Source organism: Lissotriton helveticus, chromosome 8, assembly GCF_964261635.1.
Source record: "Lissotriton helveticus chromosome 8, aLisHel1.1, whole genome shotgun sequence".
Classification (NCBI taxonomy): domain Eukaryota; kingdom Metazoa; phylum Chordata; class Amphibia; order Caudata; family Salamandridae; genus Lissotriton; species Lissotriton helveticus.
The window spans coordinates 1,169,802,427-1,169,829,879 of record NC_136069.1 but is presented as its reverse complement, the minus strand read 5'-3'; the positions used below and the strand labels follow the sequence as shown (position 1 = coordinate 1,169,829,879).

The window sequence follows — 27,453 nt, the reverse complement described above, 5'->3', positions numbered from 1 at the left end:
ACAAAAGACATTCTGACATTAGAAACGAAAAGATCCATATATATTTATATTTATTTATAGACTCCAACTGTTCTTCCGTCATAATCTAGATCGTGTTCCAGTCCTGAAAGCAGTGTGCTTAAAAGCAATGTGATGTAGAGGAATTCTTCATTAATTGATCAAAATTAAAGCTATGCAAACATTCATGGATCTTTATCCATTATCTTTTAATATATATATATTTTTTTATATATATATATATATATATATATATATATATAGAGAGAGAGAGAGTGAGAGAGAGAGAGAGAGAGCGAGAGAGAGAGTGAGAGAGAGAGAGAGAGAGAGAGAGAGAGAGAGAGAGAGAGAGAGAGAGAGAGAGAGAGAGAGAGAGAGAGAGAGAGAGAGAGAGAGAGAGAGAGAGAGGAGAGGGAGAGGGAGAGGGAGAGGAGAAAGAGACAGAGAAATGTTGCAGAAGAGAGCTGAGGACATCAACAATTACTTAGAAGTGACAATAAAGACCTGGACGATTGTCAAACCATGGTGTAAGTAACTTCAGGCGGTGCATTATACTGGTTTGCATAAGCAGTCAGCGAACCGATCCCACGCTCATTGCATCCTATTTCATGCTGCTATGGCATCTGGAAGACTCTTCCGAGCATCACGTATAACATCAAAAAATTCTACTCATAGGTCAGACTAAAAAAGAACACTCCGCTAACCATGCACAACACACTTTCATGCAACGATTTACTTCATATGCTTATGGAGTATAATATATGTGTCACTGGTCCTTATATGGCTGTATTTGGCTCCAATGGTTCGTCTGGGATTGAAGTTTCGAGAGGCTTATGCAGAGTCAGACTCTAGAGGGAGGTTTGATTCAAATCTTGCTGTTTAGCTTCAGTATGAATCCTTCTACCTACAGGTGTGTTGCCCTCCACTGGCACTGCTGTTGTATAAGAACTTACCATTTTAATTTTGTGGTTTGTAAAGGCAGAGCACTTTGTGGAAAATATTGCACACAAAAACATTTACACAATCCTGTTTATGTTTCCCTCTCTTGAATCCACATTATAAAATTATAAACTCTTCTCCCATTTTAAGTTCCACCGTTAATGACCTATGCCTTTGTTCTAAAGGGTTCCACTTTTGCTGTGGCTTTAAACACCTTCACTTCCAGGCTTGGAAATTCTGCCAGCACTGTTGTATCAAATGCAGCGTTGAATTTTTCCAAAAACTCAAAATCTGTGTTTAGTCTGAACTTATTTGCCCATAGTAACACTGTCCCTGGCTGACACAAATACTTCATGGTTGACAGCAACTCATCCATAAAGTTATGGTGGTAGACGACATCCGCAGCCAAAACGTAGTCATAGAGACAGGTGTCTCTTGGGAATGCCCATTCCACGTCACTTCCCCACATCAGCTCTTTTACTTCCGGTTTATGTACACTTTTGTTTCGGGTATTCCTCAATAGGTTGAATTGCAGATTGCCGAGCACATCTGGCATATCGGTTGCTGTAACACACCCTCCTAAATAAAAGAAGAGGAATTGTTTAATATGGGTGCTTCTTTTTTCTTTAATAACTTTTCTAAAATAAATAATTGTTATGGCTGGTACTATTTCCGTATTATCAGCATTTATCGCATACAAGCACACATGTAAAAAAACGATACATATCATACAAAACTACATAGTTTATCCCAAAACCTAAAGAGATGTTTCATTCCACATTTTTAGATATTACAAACTCTTTTAACCATATCATTCCAAGAAAGATAACTAAATAAGTTCAAACATATTCCGTGCCTCTATCATTATAAAATATTATTCTTCCACTGCAAGTTATGAACTCATGTGTGACAGCTGGATGTCGATGTTTATAGAGCAAGTGTTTTTTAGTGTCATACAATCATAGTCCCTCATGCAGTTTGGTAGAAGGACTTTCTGGAAAGTGGAATGCTACACAAAATAGGCAAAAGCATGTGGTGAGAGAGTACTGGACCTCCAAGAGGAGCCAAAGCTCATTCATACATTTACTAATATATATGCAAAAAGCATGAAAGGAACCCTGGGTAGTTCCCATATTTAGGCGGGTGCAGCTCCTATATAGAATACCCACAACACCAGCGACACTTTGAATCTGCTCGCCGCAAATGTCTGCTTTTCTAGCAGTTTTTAGTCATAGGATTAGCACAGTGCCATCCATGCCAAGCTAGAAAGTGGCAAAGTATTTTGCCATTTTTACACCAAAGCCTTTAAGCATAGGATTAGTTAGTGTCATCCATGCCGAGTTGAAAAATGACAAAAGACTTCTACAACTCCAGGCACAGTATTACAGCTTTGGATTTGTAAAATACCATTCAAGCTGACGTGGAATGAATAAAAGGAACCCCTGGCACGTGTTTTGCTCTTCAGAGAGGTATATCTTAGTCCAGACACAAAAGAGCACCCAGTAGAAGTCAACATAATACCCTTTCAGGCGTGGAGTGCTGCATTGCTGTGACTTATAATGGGTGCTCTCTTGTGTCTGGACAAAGTTATACGTTTCTGAAGAGACTCTGAAAACACACACTTGACACATTTAAAATTCAAGATTTTTAGGAAACACACGGCAAAAGGTGGCAAACACTGTGAATAATCAATGTCAGATGAAATTTTTAAAACATTAGACATTGATGGAAGGCTTGATCGCCCAACACAGATCGCCCAACACCTATTTCCTTAAGCTGTAAGAGCAGCTAAAGATTGGCTTTAACTTGAACAAATATCCAGCAGTATGTTCCTATACAGGCACCAGTCCCCCCATATTTTGGAATGTTTTTGTGGACATCCCCGAGCCTGGTAAACCGGCAACTCTAGTGTCATACAATGATCCATACTTTTTCACCAGGTCTCCAGACACTGGGGGCTCAACCATGGGCCACCTGGTGATATCAGGCTTGGTTGTCACCCGGCCAGCCTAATCAAGGTCTACCGTACTTGTTAGAGACAGCGTCAGTGTTTATGTGTAACAGTGTAAATATTTCCAATCCACTATCATATCAAAGATCTTCTCAATATCATCCATGAAAGGCACCAAAAGGCGTCCACTTGAATCGCCATGGTCAAGGCATCATAAATGATGCCATATGTTATGTCTAGTAGTTCTTTCTGGCATCAATCCTGACTGGTCAGGGCAAACCAGAGAGCAGTTTAATTACACCAAGTGATTAGCCAGGGTTTTTGCCAAGATCTTTACTTTGATATTTAGGAGTGAGTTAAGACGTTAAGAGGACCACCTCTCAGTGGCATCCCCAGCTTGGGACTCACCACAATTTCTGCTAGTCTCCAACCAAACAGAAGCTCTCCAATAATCATCGCCTCCTCCGGCAAACTCTTAATAAGATTCACTTTTTTGGTTGAGAGGCTTTCAATAATAATTAATCAGGGAACCCATAGGACCCTGTGGGTTTTACCTGGTTGTAGCTGACCCTTGACAGCCAGAACCTCTTCACTTGTAATGCCATCTTCCAAGAGCTTGCACTCTCAGAGGTTAGACACTTCAGTGAAAGATTATTCATCAAGCTCTTTTAGATCTTCAGAGATGGGAGATTCCTTCTGCTTGTAAATATCCCTATAGAATGATGCAAACGTACATGCAATATTACTGGTATCAGTGGCCAGTGTATCTTGTTAGTCAATCACTTAAGTAACGTGACTGATTTGTTCAGATTATTTGTTATTGGTGGTTTCAGTTTCTTCCCATTGTATAGCTAAAGAGTTCACCTCTCATAGTGGCCTTATAAGTCACCCAGAGTACACCAGATTAGTCTACTGTATCTCGATTGCAGTCAAAATACTTGTTTCTTCTACTATGTGAGATTTACACTCTGTGTCATTTAGCCACTAGGCATTAAGATGCCAGCCAGACCTTTTTGTCACAGGTCTCAATTCTATGGTCAGCACCATTGATTAGTGTGTGTGGTCTGATAAGGTCAGTATCCAAATATTAACTACTTTCTTCACATCAGCATTCTACAGCAATAGGTACTCTATTCTTGAAAGCATTTTATGATTGGCATAATAACATGTAAAACATTGTTCTTTGGGGTAAAGTGCTCGCCAGACATCTGCCAGGCTGAGAGCATTGAAGAATCTACCAAGGGAACTTCGGCCTCGCTATGTGAGACCCAAACTTTCTTATAATCTAAGCAACAGACAACCACCTAATTGAGATACTACATAATGCCCCTTAATATCCACCATGTTTTTTTATGTGTAAGGGAAGGCAATGATGAATAAGGATGGCCACCTTCCTTAAGCCCCAGGTAAACCCTGCATGGACCATCTGGGAGAAACAGTATCTCACCAGAAATGGGCACTTACCACCAATGAGTGGATTTCCTGATTAGAATGATGTCTGGATTTAGTGGCTGACTTAGACTTTGAAGTACAGTAATTACTTTGTCAGGGTGACAGAGTAAAATACTCAGCCTCTCTGGCAAAGTAACCATAATCCGAATTTAGAGATGTCCGCCGGACCGGAGGTTTAAACAGACGGCTCCGTTAACATGAAGATACTTCCCATTACATTTTTTCAATGTTTCTGGAGTTACAAAAACAAAATCTTGGTTTGAGGAAGAAAAAAAGAAACAAATGGGCCTCACACAATGGGAGTTGTCTCTAATGGTGTAGGGGTCATTTTGCACTTTTACCTGCCCTTTACTGCCAAGTTTGACCCGGCAGTGATGGACAGTGAAAACTGTCCATTCGACCACCCACTATAAATAGGGTGGGTAGTCGAATGGCCATGCCTCTGACGACCCTTACTCCATTGGGTCATACAAAAAGTATAGGGGCTGACTTAGAGATTTGTGGAGAGGGTACTCTGACGCAATGGAGAAAGAGTACTCTCTCTACCAAACTAAAGGTCGGCCTACAATAAGTATGTCAGCAACAGAGATTATACTGTATCTGTCGCTGACATACTCCTCCGATGGCCCGATGGAGTAAGGGCCGTTGGAGGTTTGGTGATTCGACCGCAAACCCGATTTACAGCGAGCAGTCGAATGTCCAGTTTTCACTGGCGATTACCGCCACGTAAAAGGTGAAACCAAGTGGTAGGGACACCGATAACTGCAACATGACCCCCACACCATGGGAGACAATTACTGTGGTGTGACCTTTCATTAGTTTTTGTGTTTTAAAAAAAAATCCCGCTAGGGGATTTTGTTTTTGAAAATACAAAAGCATGGTAAAAATGTCAAGGACTGTACCATCATTTAGATGGTAAACTTTTAGGGCCTCATTTATGAGAAGTGTTGCATCGCTGGGTGAAAACAGCAATGCAATACTTCTCAGTGCACCCTCCTTGCGACACCATTGATGTGTCATATTTACTGTATGACGCATCATGTCACAAGGAATGACAGATACGTCAGTATTACTGACATATCTGTCAGCGCAATTATGGCGCATTGCTGGAGTTGTGTCGGAAGCGTGACGCAACTCGAGAAATGTTCCTTTCACATGGGGCAAGCCCCATGTAAAAGGGCCTGCGCCACCCTTACGCCTGCCATGAGGCAGGCGTTAGGTTTTGATGCATTGGCGTCCTAGAAGTGGCGAAGTGAAATCTTATAGATTTCACTGCGCCAATCCTATGTGGGACCCTTTCTTGCGGGGGAACGCACACCCTACATGCATTATACCTGACCCAGGTATAATGTAGCGCAGGGGTTTACGAAGTGACGCATCTGCCTAGATGATTCACTTCGTAAATATGGCGCAACATGGTGCATTACTTACGCTAAAAGTGAAGCAAAGGCGGCGCAAAAGTGACGCAGGCCTTCATAAATAATACATTGACAGAAACCATTGCAGTTCATGTCAATGTTAAGAGATGACCCTGGGGTGGCAGAGATTGCTAAAAAGTTGGCTGGCGTAGGACCCTCAGTATGGCGGGAGTAAAGTACTCCCCCATACCAACTGATTTACCTCAGTGCAAAAAGTAGTCTCTGTTGATTAGGTATTTAAGGTCCACACATCTGTTAATTAGACAGGTGGACCTTCAGTTTGGCAGACAGGGTACTCCGTCGTCATATTTGGAAAAGATAATGAGAGACCCAGTCTCGTAGTGTAATTACTGCATAACTCCACAAAGTATGACATGATAATGTTACGTAGTTAACAATAACTGAAATCGAGTTGATATATTGCATTATTTATTGAATCAAATATTTTGTTTGTTTATTCCATTGACTCAATCCATGGCCCTTGACTTGTGCCAACAAACTAGTTATCTTTCTAAAGGTAGGCAGACAAAATATCGATTTTTAAATATCGACATACAATAATGTCGATGTTTAATTATCGAAATGACAGAATATAGAAGGTAAGTAATATCGATATTTTTAATATCGATGGGACAGAATTTCGAAGGTAAGTAATATCGATTTTGTTAATATCGATGTTAGTAATATCGATGTTTCTAATATCGATGTTAGTAATATTGATGTTACTAATATCGATATATATATAATTTTATGTATATTATTATGTTTTTAATATGTATTTTTTTTAATGTAATTTAAGTACATTTTGTATTTTAGTACCGTGGCGGGTTGTGCGTTTATAGGGGAATAGGGTGGGAAGTAATTTAATTATACTAAATAAATTATTAATTTTTAGGATTTATAAATTAATTTTAATTAATTGCTAATTAATTTTTATTAATTTTGTAATTCATTTAAATTAATTGATTAATTGATAATTTTGTTCTGTAGCGGGTTATGGGTTTTATAGGGGAATAGACATGGGAAGTCATTTAATTATACTAAATTAATTATTAATTTTTAGGAAATATAAATTAATTTTTATTAATTGATAATTAATTTTTATTAATTGGTAATTCATTTTAATTAATTGATTAATTGATAATTATGTTCTGTAGCGGTTTATGGGTTTATAGGGCAATAGAGTGGGAAGTAATTTAAATGTAATTAAGTAATAATTTATTTTAATTAATTGTTTTTCTTAATGATATTATTGTTAATTAATTATTAATTAGTAATGAATAATTATTAATTGGTATTTATTATTAATTTATTTTTACTTAATTATTTATTAGTAATTATGTTTTTAATAATTATGTATTGGTATTTGTAAATAGTTTATATTTATTTAATAATTAATTTTTTTAATATTTTAAAATATTTACTTATTTATAAGTATGTTATTTTTAACTTCTACGCTATCCAACACTTTCCCTACTGTTGCACTCACTGAAGTGGGAATAGTAATTTTTACCCCTACGCTATCCAACACTTTCCCTACTGTTGCACTCTCTGAAGTGGGAATAGTAATTTTTACCCCTACACTATCCAACACTTTCCCTACTGTTGCACTCTCTGGAGTTGGAATAGTAATTTTTACCCCTACGCTAGCCAACACTTTCCCTACTGTTCCACTTTTTGGAGTGGGAATAGTAATTTTTACCCCTACGCTATCCAACATTTACTTACTTTATAAAAATTTGTTTTACATTTTTATTAATTTTTATTTATATTAATATTTTATGTGTATACATTTATTTGTAATTTGTAATATTTTCATTTATTTATAAGTTATTACAATTATTTTTTAAAGTTATTATTAAGGAAGTATATATTATGTCTTATATGTACATGTATAATTATTATTCTTGTTTAATTATGTATATTATTTATTCATTTTAAATATTATAACATATTTTTAACTATGTATATTACATTTATAATTATTATTTGATTTATATTACATATTTTTTTAATGAAAAAAAACGATATTTTTTAATTACAATATTTTTGACATCAATATTTTTTTCCGATATTTTTGTACTTACCTTTTTGGAGATAGGATGTCGATATTTTTGTAATCAACATTTTTGTTGCAATATTTTTGTAGGTCGATAATTTGTATAACGACATTTTGTCAGACATTCCTTTCTAAATACTGTATATAACATCTCAAAACCAGTAAAAATACAAATATACCATTCTCTATTCATGATATTCTTGTGAATTAAACAGTCAGAGAAAGAAGAAAATGATGCCATGGTGGTATAGAGGTGGTTCCCGGATAAAGACCAAGAGCTGTGTGATGGAGGTCAACCACTCTGGCAACATGAGACAGCCCTTTGTCATTGTGCACACACGTGATCTGTGTTCGTCCATGACAATAAAAACCAACACCAGGGATCCAGACATTTTTGCAACTCGGGTATTCAAGGCAGGGGTGCATGTCCATCATCATGCCAGGGACTTTTCTTTGCCACCAATGATGGCACATACTCTGTCGACCAAAGTCTAAATCAGGCACATAGTCTTTTTCTTTAGCAGGGCTGGACCTAAAATGACGTAGCGGCGGCGGACAAGATGGCCGCTCCCTAGGTTAGCTCCGTTAGCCTGGGAGTAACATCTGGCACAATCCTGCAATGCGAGGCATTAGATTCACAGAATGAGTGAAGATATCGCCGCGAGAGATAGCCAGCACTCGAACTAGTCCGATTTGAAGTGCAAGAGACTTGCCGAAGGGAAGTAGGGTGGACGCTTAGCGGAGACCCGGGATTTGGTGCAAGATGGCAGCCTATGAAATCCCTACAGCAGCGTGGATCGCTACAGCTGAAGCAAGAGCCTTGCCTGCAGCTTCTCTGCTGTCGTGGCATCAGCCGACCGGGGAATATTCCTGACGTCCGGTGGACCCAGATGGAGATGAGGCGATCTATGACCTGTGAGGCAAAACATTAAATATGCCCCGTGAGCAGATCTGAGCCCCACAAGTCTGATAGGAGAGACTCAGCGCCAGCTAAGATGGAGGAATCCAGCCGTGAGAGCAGATTCTGAGGAGTAGTGACACCGCAAGGTTCTCGGCAACACCAGCGGAATCTGTAACAGTGTGGAGAGCGAGGTCAAAGGTGGAATCCCTCCTGCAAAGGTTGACTTATCAGAGTCTGGTGTGCCCCAGGGGCGGCGGTATCGAGGAAGTGCAGTGACGTACAAAGCCGGCCAAGCATGTGGGCTCAGCAACCATAGGACCTCATCGGGGGAATATTTGACTCCGATCTGAGCTGCATACACCCACAGGGCGACGTGACAGAGGGCTACGGCAGAAGTAGCTGACGCATAAGGTAGGAGATGGCGGGGGACTCGGAAGACAGTGGTACCTGTCCTCGAAATGGCAGACCCTCTGCACTGCGGGTGGTGGTTGCGGAGCAGCCCAGCGGGCTTCCTCCAGTCACTGACGAGGAAACATCTGTGGGCAGAGTGGCCTCCAAGCAGAATGAGGGCGAGATGATTCTGGCACGGCTGCACTGGATGCCCCAGAAATTACACCCTGCCTGACCTTAACATGATGACCAACCATCTCGGCCACATCGAGTATCAATGCTACTTGACTGAGACCAGGGAGCACGTCCCTTGCTGCCACTGGAGGAGAGCTCCTCGCTAGTGGGTCTTGCTGGGAAGCTGGCTTGATCTCCTGGAGTAACACCAGTAACACCAGGACCGGTGCCTTTCAAAGAACTTTGACGAAGTGCCCTGGACGGATACCATAACTGTTTTTACTTACCTCGGAGCCCAAGCAACCTTAGCTGATGCCCGGTGGAGCTGTCCTATGCAGCTATAGAGGCGTTTAGCCTCTGGCTCCCCCCCTCTGCCGATACCTACCCAGCCGGACATCTGACATTGTTTTCCTCGTCGCCCCATTGTGTTTCCTTCCCTACCCCGCATCTTGTGTTTTGGTTTTCTCCTATGTCTCTACGTGAAGCCTGAAATTGATGTAACTATGTATCCTGTAAAGCTCTGACCCACATGTAAAGTGCTCTGATACCTCCGGGTCTACCCAGCGCTACATAAAACTTTGCAAATAAATAAATAAACATGATGGTTCCCAATGTGCCTTAGGGTAACAATCAATAAAATTACATTGATTTAGAATGTTATTTATACTGACCTAGTATGCTCGCCACAATGGCTAAAAGACCTGTTCCGGAGCCGATTTCAAGTATTTTTTTGTCTTTGAGATCAAGTTCTTCTCTCTTGTCTTCTAGATACTGGCATAAGGCCATGGCCTGAAAGATACAACAAATTTCAAGTGGGTTATTCTTGGAATGTTTCTAACCTGTAAAGCAAAGACACCGATGAACTATTTTATGGCAATACCAAAAACAAAGTAATTTCCGAACATGGACTTCATATGAAATAGCAATCTACAATTTCATTACAATCTTTTAAAAATGCTGTGAAATATCTATTACATATTCTAATGTTCATGATATCTCAGGGCACCTGATCTAGGTCCTACACGATTCAGGTACTCTTATAAATATGCATCTGAAATCTGTAGTCGAAACACGTGAAAGGTGCCAGATTTTCATTAAACCCCAATCCCCCCTTCTTCCTTTATTTTGCATATTTCATACTGTTCATCGGAGGACCCAAAGTCAATATTTAGAATGATGAGCCATTTTTGGACATAAAATCATGTGCCTGGGTCAAATATTTCAGGGTTACACCATTAAAAAGTGAGCCTTTCAAAGGGCAGCTGAACCGCCTTAACAAGGCTGCTTTTCAAGCTGTCCCTCTCCAGCACCTGGCAACAGTCATTCACCTAGGTCAGGCAATTAGAATGTATGGAGATTATTAATAATTATGTAGGGGGGGTTGGCTGTATTTAAGCCAATTTAATTAAACTTCTTTTCACAGTTCATTGCAACATGGGGAAGATTGGCAGCAGGAACCTCTCAGCATGCATGTAAAAACTCCAGTTACTAGAAGTGTCCATTATGCATGAGAAGACAGCTCAGTGTGTTGAAAACTAACTGCAGACATCAGTGGGCGATATGCAATTGATAGGATATGAATCCCACGGTTGCTTTTAATCCTCAGCAGGTCAAAAAAACTCTAGTAGAAGGGAGATTTGTAATAGGAACACCTGTTAATTTCAGTGCCAAGAACTGACAGAACTATGATATCAGGAGCTATATAAATACACTTTAGGAATGTTAGAAGGGAAGGTTTCATTTAATTTTTATGGCTGATTTACCACTGATTTAACAGCCATGTGACACACTCTATGGCACTCTTTAGCACAGAGATGCTGGCCTCCAAGTTGATCTTGCCCTATTTTTATGTGTTGGTTCTGTGGCTGCTTCATAGCACTGGATATAAAACAAAAGAGGCCCTTGATGGTGGCATGTGCACATGTATTTTCTGAGCACTGTGGAGGGGAGCAGTTTGGCTTTGATGGAAGCTGTTCCTTTCCATGCTACTTTGCTAGCCATTGATGCACAAATTCACCACACCCGAGTACCTCTCGAACTCTTCAAGGCTCGTAACAGAATAGTAAGTCCATAGTGATTAATTAAAACCCTTACAAACACAGATACAAAAACTACTTACAACACATATATAGCTAAGTTGTGATCAATGACTAGAATTCATCTAAAAAGTTAAAAGGTTAGAAAGACTAGGGGCCACATTATAAAGAAAGGGCGATACATTATCGCCGCATTTATCGGCAGGAAACTGCCGCTAAAGCGGTGATAATGGGCTTGATAATATGCCCTTGTGAATTCCCATAGAAGCCCAGGTTAACACTAGAACCTGGGCTTCTATGGGAATTCAAAAGTTCATATTATCGAGCCCATTATCGCTGCTCTAGCGGCAGTTTCCTGACGATAAAAGCGGAGATAATGTATCACCCTTTCTTGATAATATGGCCCCAGGTTAGCTAGCATGAAGGAGATTCAAGGAGTTAAAAAAAAACAAAAAAACAATATGTAAATATTTTGCATATCAACAGAGTTCTGTTATGTCCTTTGTATTCAAACAGTGCTTTGCAGCTTCATTGCAGGTGGTTACGTTTTTCGTTAGCAGTATCTGTTTTAAGTAGGTTTTCTGCTCCCTACTGACCACAGGAGATGGATGAACGAATCGTATTTATACCAGATGACAGTATTTTACGACGTCTGCTTTGCTGGCTAAATCTTGCCTTTATAAACCAAACTCCAAGTGCAGCTGTGCCGTCGAGCAGCTAGTTGTCAGATGGAAAGGTTTCCTATATGCACTATATTGCACCTGGTCCAAAGTGGATACAATCCAACCATTGATGTCCATAGGTCAGGGCTGGGGATAGTTTCACTCTATTTACCATTACGGTTATAGAGGATGGGGGGCTTTAAAGTTTGGCTTGAAGTCTGCATAATCCAAAGGTGAGACCAGCCTCTCTCTACCTTAAGTTTGCTAATCGATGCCTAGGAGACCATTTTTCTGTGAACCAGATACCAAGGTAGTTATACACAGCAGTGTAACTCACAATTGCTGGGCCAACATACCATTTTTCGAGGCTTTACTTCCATATTTCCCAAAAATCATTACCTTTGATTTAGATTCATCTAGAGTAAGCTTAATCTTCAAATGAGAGTACAAGCCCCTATCACCACGGGAATGTCCCTTTTTCCGACGTTCCTGTGGCGATAGGGGTTTCGCCTTATTTACAAGTCAGCTAAGCCACTTAACGTGGCTTAACGCTGCCTTGTAAATAAGGCCCCCTTTCATGCTATGCTTCGTGTGAAAGGGGTGGGCAGTGGGTGTTGCGGTGGTTATAAGGGAGTTGTAAATAGGAGGCAGCGCCAAAATTAAGACCAGGCAAAACCTGGTCTTAACTTGGCAAAACGTGGTGAAATGCTTTATTCCTCCTTGTTTTTGCTTTTTCCATGTGTGCTGCCTTGTGCAGCACACATGGAAAAAGCAAAACGCCCTGGATTGTTTATGTGTAGGAAGGTGTCCCTTCCTGCACACAATCTTTCAAAACAATGACATTTTGTAACTTGAATTTGTGCTGCATTAAGCAGCACACATAGAAATGACAAAATGAAATTTAAAGGTTGTTTATGTGCAGGAAGGGACACCTTCCTACACATAAACAATCTTCCCCTGCACGTAGACACCTTGCACTATGGTTCAAGGGTGCCTGCATTGGCGCTAGGCAGCTAAGTGTAGCTAGCTCAGGGGAAAATGCAAGGCTGCACCGTTTTCTTGTAAATATGGTGCAGCCTTGCGTTTCTGAAGTGGCGGAGTGAGGCGTTACAGTGCTGACCTGAAACCTGACTGGTAAAATGGAATCATTTGTTTATCCTCCATCCATGCTTCTAATTCTTTTAATAGCTTTCTCTATGCAATAATAAGGCAATGTGGCGGTAGCGGGTTGGGTCCAAACAATTGCCTTTTTTGAAAAGTGGGCAGAGACAGGATCCTTGCAAGAAGTCTGTAACTAAGGACAGTTGAAATTATTGCTTGCAGAAGGGGGTTCGCCAGGTTGACCAAAAATCCAAATCAGCCTTTAACACTGAGTGGGCTATCCCACTGGGACCTGGGGCACCACTACATCTGCCTTCTTTTATCGCAAATCTTATACTTTGCGTGTCAATGTTAATTATGTCTCCCTTGCAATGGAGATTTTGTATCGCCATCAGGGTATAATTCCAATAGATGGAGCTCTCATGCCACGGTGCTGACTCAATTTTCTGATATCTAACTGTCTCGAGTGGTCCAGTTCATTAATGAAATTCCAAAATGTACTATGTCTTTACATTTGAATATCTTGCATAAGGTTTGCTTATATTCTGCTTGTATGGATTTTATTTGCTGATAAAAAGAGGAGTCCAGAGCCCTTTCAGCCATAAGGCGCTTTTGTTTGCCAATTTCCATTTTTAATGGTTTTTAACTTCGAGGTGAACAACTTTTATGGTTTACTTTGCTCTGATGGAACACAACATATTATAATGAGTCCTGCACAAATATCAAAGTCTGAACCCACTGCAGTTAATGGACACCTAAAAACACTGTGTGACGATTTCAGCCATGCTAAAAATATTCCAAGTGACTAGCTAGCGTATGTTGGGCAGGTTGCCAGGATGAGGTAGTGAGCCTGATGTTCAAAATACCAGCATATAATGTTCCCTGCACAAGTGCATTCACGAATATTTGTGGCGTGGCTGAAATCGTAACACGTTGTAAATTTTGCCCTGGAAGACTCGATAAAGCAGAAAGACGTGCGGGGATTTAATCAGAAAGAAATTTCTGATTGATAATTTCTTGCGTATTAATAAATTATAATAAATGCTAAATAACCCAGTCGTGGGTAGCTTTTTATAACTACACCGACAGTCTATTGTGCTTATGTTTGTGAAACATTCCTAATCCAAATGAGTCAGATTTTCGTGTACTAGAACTGCAGACTCCTCTTCAAATGAACCGGCTATCATATTCATTCTTTTTATGCCTGTAGCCCCTGAATTTCAGCCTGAAAATGGCGTTGGCATATGCTGCATAAATGCGCATTGCACAGCCTTCTGGCGTTCCACTATCCTGTCCTGAAAGGGAGGGTGCAGAAAATGCTAATATTGTTTTCACCTCATAGTCAGACGGATAGGAAGACATTCTTCTTGCCAAGTTAACCCTTATGACAAGATCTTGAAAGGAAAATAGATTTCCTGAAAGGAGTCATCACCCTGGCTCGGATACAAGTCACCAATCACCACTGGTATGCCATTGCTGCTTGGGCTGAAGTCTATATTAAGCAAGGGATGGGAATTAAGGCAGCAAGACACAGTTGGAGTGACCAAGAGAAGAGAGATCAGATACACATATACTTGTACTGTACGTGTAACTGTGCGTGTAGCCCATGCACTCATCAGCAGCAGAATTGACTAAGGCAACACACTCTACACCGGCATCACCTAGAAAAAACTCCTCAAGAAACTGCAGAACATTTAGAACGCCTCCGCCAGAATCATCCTCAACATCCCCCACTGCAGCCACATCTCCGGCCACCTGAGCGACCTCCACTGGCTCCCAATCAACAAAAGAATCACCTTCAAGCTCCTCACAGACGCCTACACAGCTTTACCAGATGCAGGACCAGCGTACTCTGACCACCTCATCGCATTCCATGCACCCACCAGAGACCTCCGTTCTGCCCAACTGGCCCTGGCTACCACCCCACCTATCTGCAAGACCACGGCCCGAGGAAGAGCTTTCTCCTACCTTGCAGCAAAACCTGAAACAACCTGCCTCTCCACCTCAGGCACTCACCATCACTGCCTCAATTCAGGAAAACCTCAAAACCTGGCTCTTAAACTGAACCACAGCGCCTTCGGCGGGCCAGCTGTTTCCCCTCCTCTACCCCCAGTGCCTTGAGACCCTCAAGGGTGAAAAATCCCGCTTTAAAAGTCACTTGATTGATTGATTGCCTGTAGCAACCAGTTAGCAATGAAATGCAGCAGAGGACATAACTGACCCTAAAAATTTAATTTGACTAGAGATCTGTGCAAGAAAGTCTTAAACTATCCTTATTAGGTTTGGCTTGACAGCATAGCTGTCCACAGAGCTTATTATTACCAAGTCTTAAAAAATATACATGCAGGGGGGCTCTGGATCCACCCAGATGAGTACTGTCTTGTTGTGATGTTTGAGGCAACACCATAGGGGACGCAGGAAGGAGGAGGAAGCGGGATAACAGCGCGAGGGCCTCATTGGTTTTGGTATTGTCTGACGTACGCATCAGGTCGTTAATAAATAGCCCGTTGTAAATAGGTGTGGTCAGTTTTAGAGACCACGACAGCAGACATACTGTGTGCCTCCAATTATTCCTGCTGTAGCTGCGCCACCAGAATACTACAAGTACTACCCTCTGTCGTTATGCTATTGACTGTTGGTGTTATTCTGCCTTTTCCAGTGTTTGCATTGGAATGCACAAGAAACTATATAATGTCTATAAAAGTAAATCAATCAACAAGCATTTAATTTTTCATCTCTTGGATACATTGAATAAAGAAATTAATTATTTTTGCAGTTTACTGCAATATGTTAAATGTTTGTGTCAGTTCTTTAGTACAAACTTGACCTTTAGATGAGTACCTAAGTGCTTTTTTTGTTTTCACACAGGTCTGCTTCTTTAAAGTCGTTACTAATATCATTAACACTACCACCATTGCATCTGTTGCCAGCATTACCACTATAATTACCTCCGCCGCTGCACCCATTACAATTATCATTACTATCACCCTTACTACTACCATAGATATCATTATCATAAGGATCATATTTACCAATATTACCACTAGCACCATCAGTATTACCATCCCCACTTCAGTACCATTACCTTTACCACTACTGTTAACACGACTTTAATTCCCACTACCAGCTTTACAGCTACCACCACAGTAGGCTTTACTATCTCCAAATTACAATCACCATCAACATTACCCCACCACCCCTTTACTGCCACCATAATCCCCAACACTACCAGTACCACAACCACTACTACCACCATCATCATTTGCATTAGCGCTACAGCCAACAGGTCTGGCTTTACTGAGGTAACACATGCAAATACATCAATGAATAAAAGCTGTTTGCATGTGTTACCTCATTAAAGCCAGACAGGATAAATCATGAATTCATCAAATGCAAATTAGGTTGCCACACTGATGTACGGTGCATGGCATGGTCGTACTTAAAATGGGATGTCTCTATTTATGGTCCGCAGTATTGGACAATCAATTGTGGATACCTGTAAAACCATGGGAAAATGTTGAACTTGAAAACAGTTGAAACTGTTGTGACACTTTCACTTTCTATAAGATCTGGTGAGACTAAGTTCATAGCAAGTACAAGCGTTCAATATTGTTTAGAGAGAGAAAGGGTGTATTTTAAATTGTGGGCAGCTAGAGTTAAGCCTTTCAGTAGAGGCTTTCAACCACAGGTATAAGCACGAAGTTAGAACAAATCATATATTGGAAAATGTTCCAAAGAAGGATGGATGTTTATGTATTTGTAGTAAAGTTGCTGGTGGGAGTCAAGGATGACTCTCACATCTGGAATACAGCACTGAGATTTTTCTTTTACCAGAATATCTCAAACTCAGCCCAGCACCTCCTGAGTAGCAGAGAGTCCACCAAGCAATGCACAAAGTATAGAAGTCTTTAAGATTGTCAATACGATTGCCCTTCCCACCCCTTGACCAACTATTGCTCAAAATGCACAAGCAACTACTAATATCACCATGCAGAGGACCTCAGACTCTATGTATGCATGCCACTAGGCAGGTAGGCTGAGCACAGAGCGCGTCCAACTGGATAGTTAATATATGACATCATACCCCAGATTTCATTGCGCATTCCGCAAAAAACTACTAAATGCAATATTTTATATGGATTTATTTACCTGTATTGTTTGAAGAGAAGAGAGTCTCCTGTCGGGCACTGGATCGGGTATTGAAAAGGCACTCCATGGTCAGTTTAGATACTAGGTCTTAGGATCGATAAAAATTCAGCGTGAGATTTCGTATACAATTCCTCTAACTCCATCCCCATGATGGTCTATTGGAATTCCTCCATTGCTACCAGACATTGGACAATTTGGGGCAAAGTCATATGAATTATTCTTGATGCACCTTTAAGCATGTACAAGTGGTTCCAAGTGGAACTTCCATCAAGACTTCTCTTGAGGCTGTGTGGTGAAGTTGCAGTGTACCTGCCATATAATGCAGTATGCAATTGAATCTTGTCACATGCGCATCTCCTTGCAGCCTAGACAGGGCTGACCTTGTCTTTCCTACCCTCAGGAGGTTTCACATCTCATGAAACAAAATAATTTTTTTTGTTTGCCTTGCTCCATATGGGTTCAGACAGGACATCCGCAGTGAATGAATAACCCCAGCGGACCTTTGGCAACTGTAGATGACTTTTAGTCCTTGGCGGACTAGGCCTGGGTTTAGCGGGGGAAAGGAATGATGACCCCCAAGGATGTTCTAGATTTCTTTGCTGTGGCTAGCTGAGGATGAGAAATGCATTAGGTCTCTAGTGTTTTTAATTTGCACAAGGCTTCACTAAGTTGTGTGCATATGTTGGAATTTAGTGTCAATACAACACCTACTGCATATGCTGTTACAGTTCCATTGCATTTTTTAACATATTTTGCCTTTTATGGACAAAATTGTAATGTATTGTATTGCAGTATTGCAGCATTTATGTAGCACTTACTTCCGCTATGTGGGGAGCTGAAGTACTTGCCTCCATGAGTAGCACGCTACACCATCCAGGGTGGGTGATTGGAAGGATGCCGTTTTTATTTTCATCCTATATGGGAATTGTTTTCATGTCATTCGTGATGGCCACCTAGGTGGCCATCATGTTATGGGATCATATGATATAGCCTGCTTAGCTACTAACTACACTGGATCTCCAATCTTAGGATTTGCGTATAATTGTGGTCATGCGCTGGCATAGTTGGAGGGACAGAAAAGTGGAGGTATCTGTTAGGATGCCTATTTTCATTATCATCCAATATCGCAGTATATTTGTGATATGTAAACAAGTGGTCAGGTTGTATTGGTAAATAGGTATTTGGGAACTGCAGTTAATGAACTAAATTAAAGTCCCACAAATCGTCCAGTGGTATGTGGCAGATCTCTTCAGTTATTCCATGCCTGTTTATTTGGTTATGTTTGTTTTTTTGGCTGTACAGAGATGGTGATGAATAACCCTCATAGCAGACATGTCTTATGCGGAATTTAAGAGGTATAAGTTACAGTTACAGTTTGTACTGACCACAGCATGTTATGGTTTTGGCAATATTGTGAGCCATAATAGTTCTATATGATGATACATATCTATATAATGCCACGGCGAACCATAGGTCAGCTCTTTTTTGCTTATCTCCATAAAGAAAGCAGTTTGCTGGTTGACTTTGTCAGTTGTAAACTGAAGCTTGATGGTGCAACTGTTTTCTAGTCTCTTTTTCAAGGTTGTGGGTGGCACAGTTATCTAGGAAATAACCGAGTTTTCAGTTGGTTATGGTCGGAAGTGTATATGCTCCATGGGTCTTTTAATGCTGCCTGGTAGTGAGTTCCAGAGTTTGGATGCTTGTACTGAGAAAGCAGTGCCTCCTACGGATTTTGGTATCATTGTATAACGATAAGTGGTGTAAGCCTGGAGAGCAGACTTTAGTTTGGTTTGTATTGTTTACATTTAACTTGTAGGTATAGAATTCCTTTCTTTTGAACATTGTCCTTCTAGCTATAGGTAGCCAATATAGTGATTTCAGGACTGGAGTCATGTTTTCTCTGGTGAAGGAGGAGAAAAAGCCTTGCAGGAGCATTTGAGATGAGTTGTATGAATGCGGGTGTGCCAAGTTATAGGCTGTTGGCATAGTCAAGCCTGGGGATTATGAGCATGAGGATGGCTTGCAGTTTATGTGGGTATGCAAGGCCTGAGAAAGTGCAACATAGTGCTTTCACTGTGTAGAAGGCATTCTTTGTGATGTTGTTAGCATGCAGTATCAAGGATAGATCTGAATACATGTTTACTCATACGTTTCTAACCACTCTTGATATTTTTGTAGAGGCTTCAAGTGCCCTGGGCCATATGGTGATAGGCTGGTAGTTTTGCCCATGTTCACATGGCATAATCTCTATCTTTGCAGTATTGAGCTTTAGATGGTCATCCATCATTCATATGTTTACGGAATAAAGACAGTCATCGAGTTTTGAATTGTAGAGGTCATCAGGGCAAACCATTTTTAAAATGATTGGGGTGTCATCTACTTAGTGGTAACAGGTGAGGTTGTATGATTTAATCAGATTTGGTAAGGGTGTTAGGTAGATTTTGAATAATAGGGGGGATATGATGGACCCCTGAGGAATGCCACAGTGCTGTGTGTGAGGAGGTGATGTGAAAGTGGGTAGTTAGACTACACTTTGTCCATCTGTGAGATAAGAAGCATTGCATTTTAAAGTTTTTTCATGGATTTCAATAATGTGAAGTCTTTGCAGTAGTGTTTGGTGGTGAGCAGTGTCAAATGCAGCTGATAATTCCTGAAGTAATAAGGCAGCTACTTCGTTTTTGTCCACTGTGAGTTTTAGATCATCCCTGATGGATATGATGGCTGATTGTCGTCTGAAACCGGACTGTTGGTCTCACAGTAAACAATATTTTCTCAAATTGTTTTCCTAAGAATGGTCTATTTGATATGTGCCTGTAAATTGCTGGGGCTCCTGACCATCTAATTTAAATGTTGCTAATTCTGTGGACAAAGAACAGATTTTTGGAAACTTTTTCAGCCACAATATGCTGTTTTGATTCTCTACAATTCCGGTGTTCATCGAGGCTAAATGAACTCTGGGGCAACATTTTTTTTGCTACCAAATCCAGTAGTTTCCCAGTTTTTTTCTTGCTGCTTATAGCTAGTAATTGAAAAGTTAGGTCGATTATGGTGTGTTAAATGACAAAAAATGCAAAAATGATGGATTCAAATGAAAAGAATGAGATCTCCAGAGGAGAGCAAATCACTGTTTGTGAAAATTGGGTGTACAACGGAATCTTAGGTGTAGAAGTGATCAGAGAAAGAACATTTATGAGATTACTGCCAAGACTGACTTTTCATGCACCGCAGCAACAACATTTGCTGCACTGTATTGCGCAAGGGGGCAATCACAATACAGTGCAACATCTACTAACGATAGTCTGTTGTTGCTGTCCTCCTTGGCACTGGCGCTGTCACCAGGCTGCCTAGTGGGATGCACAGGCTCACACCATGGTGTAGAAGTGAATGTGCACTGTCTGGAATCGGATTTGTACTGGAAATGTGTTTGCCTACACAAATGCAGTACAATCGCACACATTGGGCATTTGTTGTGCACAGCAGCACACATTCAATGTGTGTTTTTATAGAAATGAATACGTTTCCTATTTACATCTGCATCACATAGGCATCACATTTTTATGCCAAGCTTGGTCTGGCTATTTTAGTAGGTCAGGATTAGTGCTAAAAACCTATGGGTGTTTGCAGTGATCTGCTCAAGGTACGCTTACTTGATGCATTTAAAATCAATTCAAAGCAGTTTTTGTGCCGTCAACTTTTCAGAGCAAAACACATTTGTGCTGCTGTGAGTCACTTAGCATTGCTTTGCACCAGCACAAAGCCTCGGTAAATCTGAGCCTATGTGGAGGGCTGCAGTCCTACATAAACTATAGGTTTGCATCACACAGCAAAAAAAGAATTTGGAAATGGATGCAATAAAAATTTTAAAGCATATTTTTAATTTAACAAAAAAATTGCTAAAAATGTGTATTGCACATCAAGGGACAATGTATCTACTGTAAGAGTTAAGGAAACAAGCAATGCTCACTTACACACCTCAACCCCTATTGCAAGAGTATTTACGAAAAGCTTTGGGTATCTGTTTATTAACATTGGCCAGCCAGTCTCTAGAAAGCCATGCTTCTGTCAGACATAAGGAGCCATATTGTTTAAAACGCTCCCGTGGAGCAATAGGTATGTGCTCACATTCTGCACCATCACTGCACTATGATATTACAATATTACAGAAGGGGTCAGAGATTCTTGTGTTGCCCCTTTTTGCTACAGATCGTACCTGTGCACACACCTGTGCACACATAGCGTCCTGTACAAAACCTATGCTAGACTAATGCAAACACCCTTGTGCTATGGCCCTAAGGTGTGTACGTGACGCACGCCTGCTGAAATCAGCACCGGCGCAAAAGAGGAGAGAGCACCATATCTCTGAAGATATGGCGCTTTCCTGCTCCCTCGCTGTCGCACAATGCAGCGCAGACTCGCGGGGGGCTGTGCTGCTTTGTGTGACTTTTTGGTAAATCTCCTGCAAAGTATTTATCTGTGGGAATACTACACCCCAGGCATACTGAGTATGGTAAAACTGTGCCACTTGTAATCCCGATTTGGCTAGAAGTTGGCATTTTCTACCAAAACGAGAATACCGGAGTATTCACAATGGCGCGTATATGGGGCAACTCTACCGCATAGACGGTCTCTCCCTTCCAATTGTTAAACACTCTTATTCCCAATACTAAAATAAACTCCTGGTTCAAGGTAACCGACTTCGGAATGTTCTCCTACAGCGGACTCAACACCAAATAATAAGTACTATGAAGAGAAGTGATAGTATTCATTCTAGTTAGGGTTATTGGGTATTAATCAATGCAGTTTGTCTGAGGCATAGAAAAAATTGAGACAAAACTGTACACTTGGAAATATACTTATTTAATCATATACTTTTATCTTAATTTGGTATTGAGTGGATTTGGAGATCCACATATTATAATATTAAAAGATATAAGTAGAGGCTCTCCAAGGCTCTGTGTTATATTTTAATATCTATTTTGATATGTTTTTAAGTGAAGTCAATCTTTTATTTCAGTTAATAAAAACCATATAATTCCTTGTAACAAAAGTACAGCGTGTTCAAAAAAGTGCCAAGCTTCGGCAAAATGCAACCCAAATGCAATTTTTACATTTATCAGCAAAGGTGGAAAAAGCCAGTTGTTGCCCCTGATAAAAGACATTAGAACATTGGAATGTGGAGCATTCCATTGAATACAATGGAGAGCTCCGTGCTTCTACGGTCCGGTAAAAGTCTGCAGAGCAACATTCCACGTTGTCTTTGTTCACAGCTGTTGCTATGAACAAAGGCCTCCCGGAGCCGAGGAGAGTTAAAACTCCTCAGGCTCCGAGGGGCCTTTGTTTTATTTGTTAGAACATTCTGCCCTCTAGTGGCAGAATGTTCTAATAGCCTTATAGCCGTCCGTGGCTCGGCTATACTGGCCGTTAAAGTCCCGCTCCCTTGTTAAGGGCTCTCACCGAAACACTGGATCCGGACTTTAATGGCCGGTGGGCTATAAGGCTATTAGGCTACATTAACCGCATGCGTGCGGGCGGAATTCCGCTCGTACTCTGAGATTTTTCAAAGCGCACTTTACGTGACGAGCTGGGCTCGTCATCAGCGTAGCAGGAGGCTACCTCATGACGAGCCCAGCTCGTCATCAGCGTCGAAGGGGTTAAAACCATTCTACATATTCTAAAACCACAAGTAAAATAAAACTCACTGTAAGCAGCCGAGACCTGTGGGAAAGAATAGCATGAAGTTTGTATACAGTTCAGGCATATGTCAAGAGGTAATCTTCCCATATGAATATGGAAGTCTTGTATTGCTAGCTGCCTAACCCCAAACGGAATAATTTAGCATTGAACAAATGCTTCCTAAATTAAACACATATTCCCAATTACGGCTCTTTTGCAGTGAATAACTTATCCACACTAGCCTAAATTTTATGAGATGTACAGTCACTGCTCAAATTCTCCCTACGTACAAAAATTACTGCTTGCCGACACGTTCTGGTACCAAATTGATTATAAACATTATGGTGCCACTATTTACGTTCATTCAGCAGGTAGGTGGAAGTGCGTAATAAGTGACGTAGTGATTCTTGTTGTTTTAGGTACAGTGTACATACTCCTGCACTTTGATTTGATTGTTAAAGATGGCGATTTAGTGCATCCCGGATCATTGGTTAGGGCCGACTATCCCACAATTAAATGAATCTGTAATTTGGAATACAATCACCTTAGTTTAAAAGCAAAATTGTAGGCTAATTGATAGAATGTGGGGTCACTGTGGGGTCTCAATAACATGATTATTTACACAAATATATTCCACATCGACCAAGTCAGTTTGTTCTATAAACATTTAGAAGAGTAAACAAAACTTTGACCCCAGAAATAATGTGGGTGAATATACCTAGAATAGAAGGCTGGAGAACAGCTTTTTTTCATAAATAAAAAATCTAGGGCCATATTATCAAGCAAGGGCGATACATTATCGCCGCTTTTATCGGCAGGAAACTGCCGCTAAAGCGGTGATAATGGGCTTCATAATATGCCCTTGTGAATTCCAATAGAAGCCCAGGTTAAAACCAGAACCTGGGCTTCTATGGGAATTCACAAGGGCATATTATCAAGCCCATTATCGCCGCTTCAGTGGCAGTTTCCTGCCGATAAAAGCGGCGATAATGTATTACCATTGCTTGATAATATGGCCCCTAGTTTAAAAAACGGGCAAAAAAGAAAAACTTGCTATTGCAAAGTCGACACTGAAGGAAGACTGCAGAGAAACAAATGCATTAGTGGTTACTCAAGAAAGCGAAACAAATATTGTTTGGCAAGCTTCATAATATGTATAGTCACAGGTCTAGAAATAAAAGCCCAACTCTCTGTTACGAGCCCAAGTGCCAAATTTAGGGGCAAATCAAAACAGTAAGGATACTGCTCCAGCCATCAACAATATTCAGGTCATTTTAAATGGAGTCACATCGTGATGTCTAATAAAATTCATATTCCTTCAGGATTATACTCAATGTGCCTCTCTTGTGTGTCTTTTTGAATGATATCTGCTTTGTAACCAGCGTTCACTCAAAAATAGTATTTCTGTTCACAATTTATTTAAACTTCAGGGCATATAAGCAGCAACCGTCGATAATTATGGCTAAGCGCACTTAGCGCTAAGATCATTATCGCCGGCTATTGTTAGATTCTATCGCGGAGATAGCGTGCTATCAGCAAAGCTTATCTCCAAAGCGATAGAAATCCAAGCTTTAGCCACGAAACTGTGCGATTATCGCTGGAAATCCAGCGATAATCGCACTGCGACAGGCGATACCTTGCTGATAGGGCAGGGTGGACTTAGGCGTAATATCCACCTCCCATTGGATATTATGGCTAAGTCAGCTTTGAAGCAGGCATAATGAAACCTACGTTAAGCACGGTTAGCTCTACTTTTAATATTGCTGAGCAGGTTAGCGATATCCTTGTTGATTGGAGTAATGTCAGTTAGCGACATTCTCCATGGAAGTTTGGCAAGGTACGCCCACTTTGCATCTCATTAGAGATGCAAAGCTGGTCGTTGGTGGAAAGGGCGCTAAGGCAAGGATTCACGCGATAGCCTGACCTTGCTGATAAGGCGATATAAGTATCGCTGCTTTTCAACCGAAAATGGACGCAAAAGCGGCGATAATTGTTTTACGCTGCCTTGATGATATGCCATTTTGGTTTTTATTTTAAAAAATTCTGTACTCCAGAGGGGTGTGCATACTTTTTTCTTATTCCAGTAGGGCCTTTTGCTGTTCTTTCCCTCAGGTTTAATGGATCATGTAGGAGGATGTACGTCAGGGAAGTCAATTCTAGTGACTTTCTAAGGGGCATAGATGTAAGAAGCTACTGGTATGAAAGATTTATCAGTCAGCTCTGAGACATAAAGACAAAGCAGCGTTATAGTGTTTGATGTTAAATCTAATAAAAAGAGGTTGTAAGTGAAACCTCCTTGATTTGAAGGACATGTTGCAATGTGGCATAAAGTGCAATATAGTTTTGTCACCCTCTTGCTCACAACTGCAGGAGGTTAAAGCCATTCTTTTCTCAGTTCAATTTTCGATAAAGCTCAAAGCTGGCTAAGTGCTGTGCCCAGCCTAAAACTGATTTATGGCGACCTTTTCAGTTAAGGAAAAGCCGGTCCATGTACTGTACAAAGTGTGAAGAAAATTAAAAATTCGACAATCACTTCAAAGGTTCTCCCCTCTGCCTCGCTTTTATGCGACACCAATATTTGCCTTTAACATGTTGCACAATTGCCAGCGTTATTTCCTCAGGGTTAGTCCAAAATTCCTTACAGTCTAGAGCTGGTCAAGTGTTAGCAATGTGGCGGAACGAGAGCAAGTTTTTCGAACTATTGCTCTTCCAGATCTCATGGAAGTCTTTAAAATACTTAGCAAAACCTGGTTTGTCCTTATTCATACCTGATATAAAATTGGTTTTAATGCTAGCGAGTTCCCAATTGACTTCATACCCAGGTCCAGCCTGAGAGCAAGAACATTATTTCCATTCGGGTCACTGACCACCTCTATCTTTATTAATCTGATGTTGCCTTTAAACTTTGAAAATAACACTTATGGTATATATTAGATATTAGAGTGGAGGAGTGTGGCTCACTGATTAGAGCGGAAGACCCTGATGCAGAGGTCTGGCCCGGGACCAGGGTTCAATTCCCGACGCGGCAGGGTCCTGAGCCCAAAATGTCCACGCACTCGATAATTCTCGCCTCGGTGCCTATTCTAATCATGGGGTCCTACGCTGCAACTCTGGGCAATAGTTGCTTAATCTCCACTACGGCGGCCCACCCGCTGCGGGATGCCTGGCTTTCACCCTGGGGATACCCAGTTGGGGTTATCTCACAGGGAAAAGCCAGGACGGGTTCCCAAGGCAAGCGCCTTGATGCCTTCGGGTGATACGTGCGCTATATAAATCACAATACATTTACATATATTATGTGACTAAGTGGCTAGAAGTTGAGAGTTAGGAGCTACAGGTGTAGGATTAGGAGTTAAGGGTTGGGGTTAGGTTATAGGAATTAAAGGTATTGGGGTTAATAGTATTGGGTTAGGTGTATGAGGTTAAAGATGAAAAGTTTAGGATATAAAGTTAAGGTGTTACAGAGTAGGGGTTAAGGGTATAGTAGTTAAGGTCATCGGGTTAGGGTTTTGTGCTATAGAGAATAGGTGTTATGGCTAATGGATTATGGGTTAGGAATATAGGGTGTAGGGTGAAGGGTTTATGGTTAAGGGCACAGGAATTTAGTTATTGGCACAGAGTTACATTTAAAGCATGAAGCGTAACAGGTTAAGGATATAGGATTAAATATAAAAGTTTGGGTTTAGGTTAAGGGTTGAGATAAAGGATTAGCACTACAAATGCATTTGTTCAATGTCAGTTGGAAATGTATTTAGGACATGTAGATGACAATGACAGTTTTTTTCTTAAAGTTAGAAAATATCAAAATGTTGCTTTTAACAGTAAAACTGTAACTAATTAATTTCAATAGAACACACTACAGTTACGAAGTATACATTTAGAAACCTTAAAAACCTAAGTTTCAGTACAAACACAATTCACAACCAGCAACGTGAAACCTATCAAATGACTATTGAGATAACCAACATCATAGTTATGGCACTGCCCTATTACAAATGCTATGTTTAAATCATTTTAGTTGTAAAATGTATAAGACAGTAGGAAAAATGTTAAACTTACTCCTGGCCACACAACAGCTCCAAAGCTATCGAAGGATTCTTGTATCTTGATTTCATAGCCTGCATACCAGAAACTGTCTTTATTGGGTATGAAGTAGAAGTTGGAAGTCCATGGGTTTTCTGGTTGGGGAATTAGCTTGGAGTACTGTATGATATCTGCAAGAGTAAAAGAGGTTTAGATTTTCATCAACTCCATTACAGAAGCTACCACATATTTTCCAACAGACAACAGAATAGGTATAATTAAACAGATAAATACCACCAATTCTGTCTTCTGTCTGCCCCACCCCCGCCGCGCTCTGCCCCGCCCCACGCGCTTAACTGTGCCGGCTGCTGCTGGCAGATAATACTGAGTGAAGGTAATTGCATGTGAGACTCTCTAACATTGCTCTTTGAGGCTCAATTTAACAATTTTTCTGATAGGTGGTGCTGTGCTGGTCACATTTTAAACACGCTTAGTTGTTGATGCGACTGATTGTAGAGCAATCCTGAT

At 40.7% G+C, this 27,453-nt stretch overlaps 1 protein-coding gene across 1 annotated transcript in view; it reads right to left on the bottom strand.

The window, feature by feature from the left end:
- Nucleotides 1-511: 511 nt before the first annotated feature.
- The window catches only part of LOC144771909 (protein-lysine methyltransferase METTL21C-like), a 91,619-nt gene continuing 64,677 nt past the window's right edge, over nucleotides 512-27,453 (bottom strand). The window contains exons 2-4 of the mRNA XM_078656146.1: nucleotides 26,962-27,116; nucleotides 9,953-10,070; nucleotides 512-1,515 (exon numbers count right to left, since the gene is read on the bottom strand). Of these exons, the coding sequence (XP_078512272.1) occupies nucleotides 1,103-1,515; nucleotides 9,953-10,070; nucleotides 26,962-27,116 (686 nt within the window). The 3' untranslated portion in view covers nucleotides 512-1,102. The remainder of the gene's footprint in view (nucleotides 1,516-9,952; nucleotides 10,071-26,961; nucleotides 27,117-27,453) is intronic.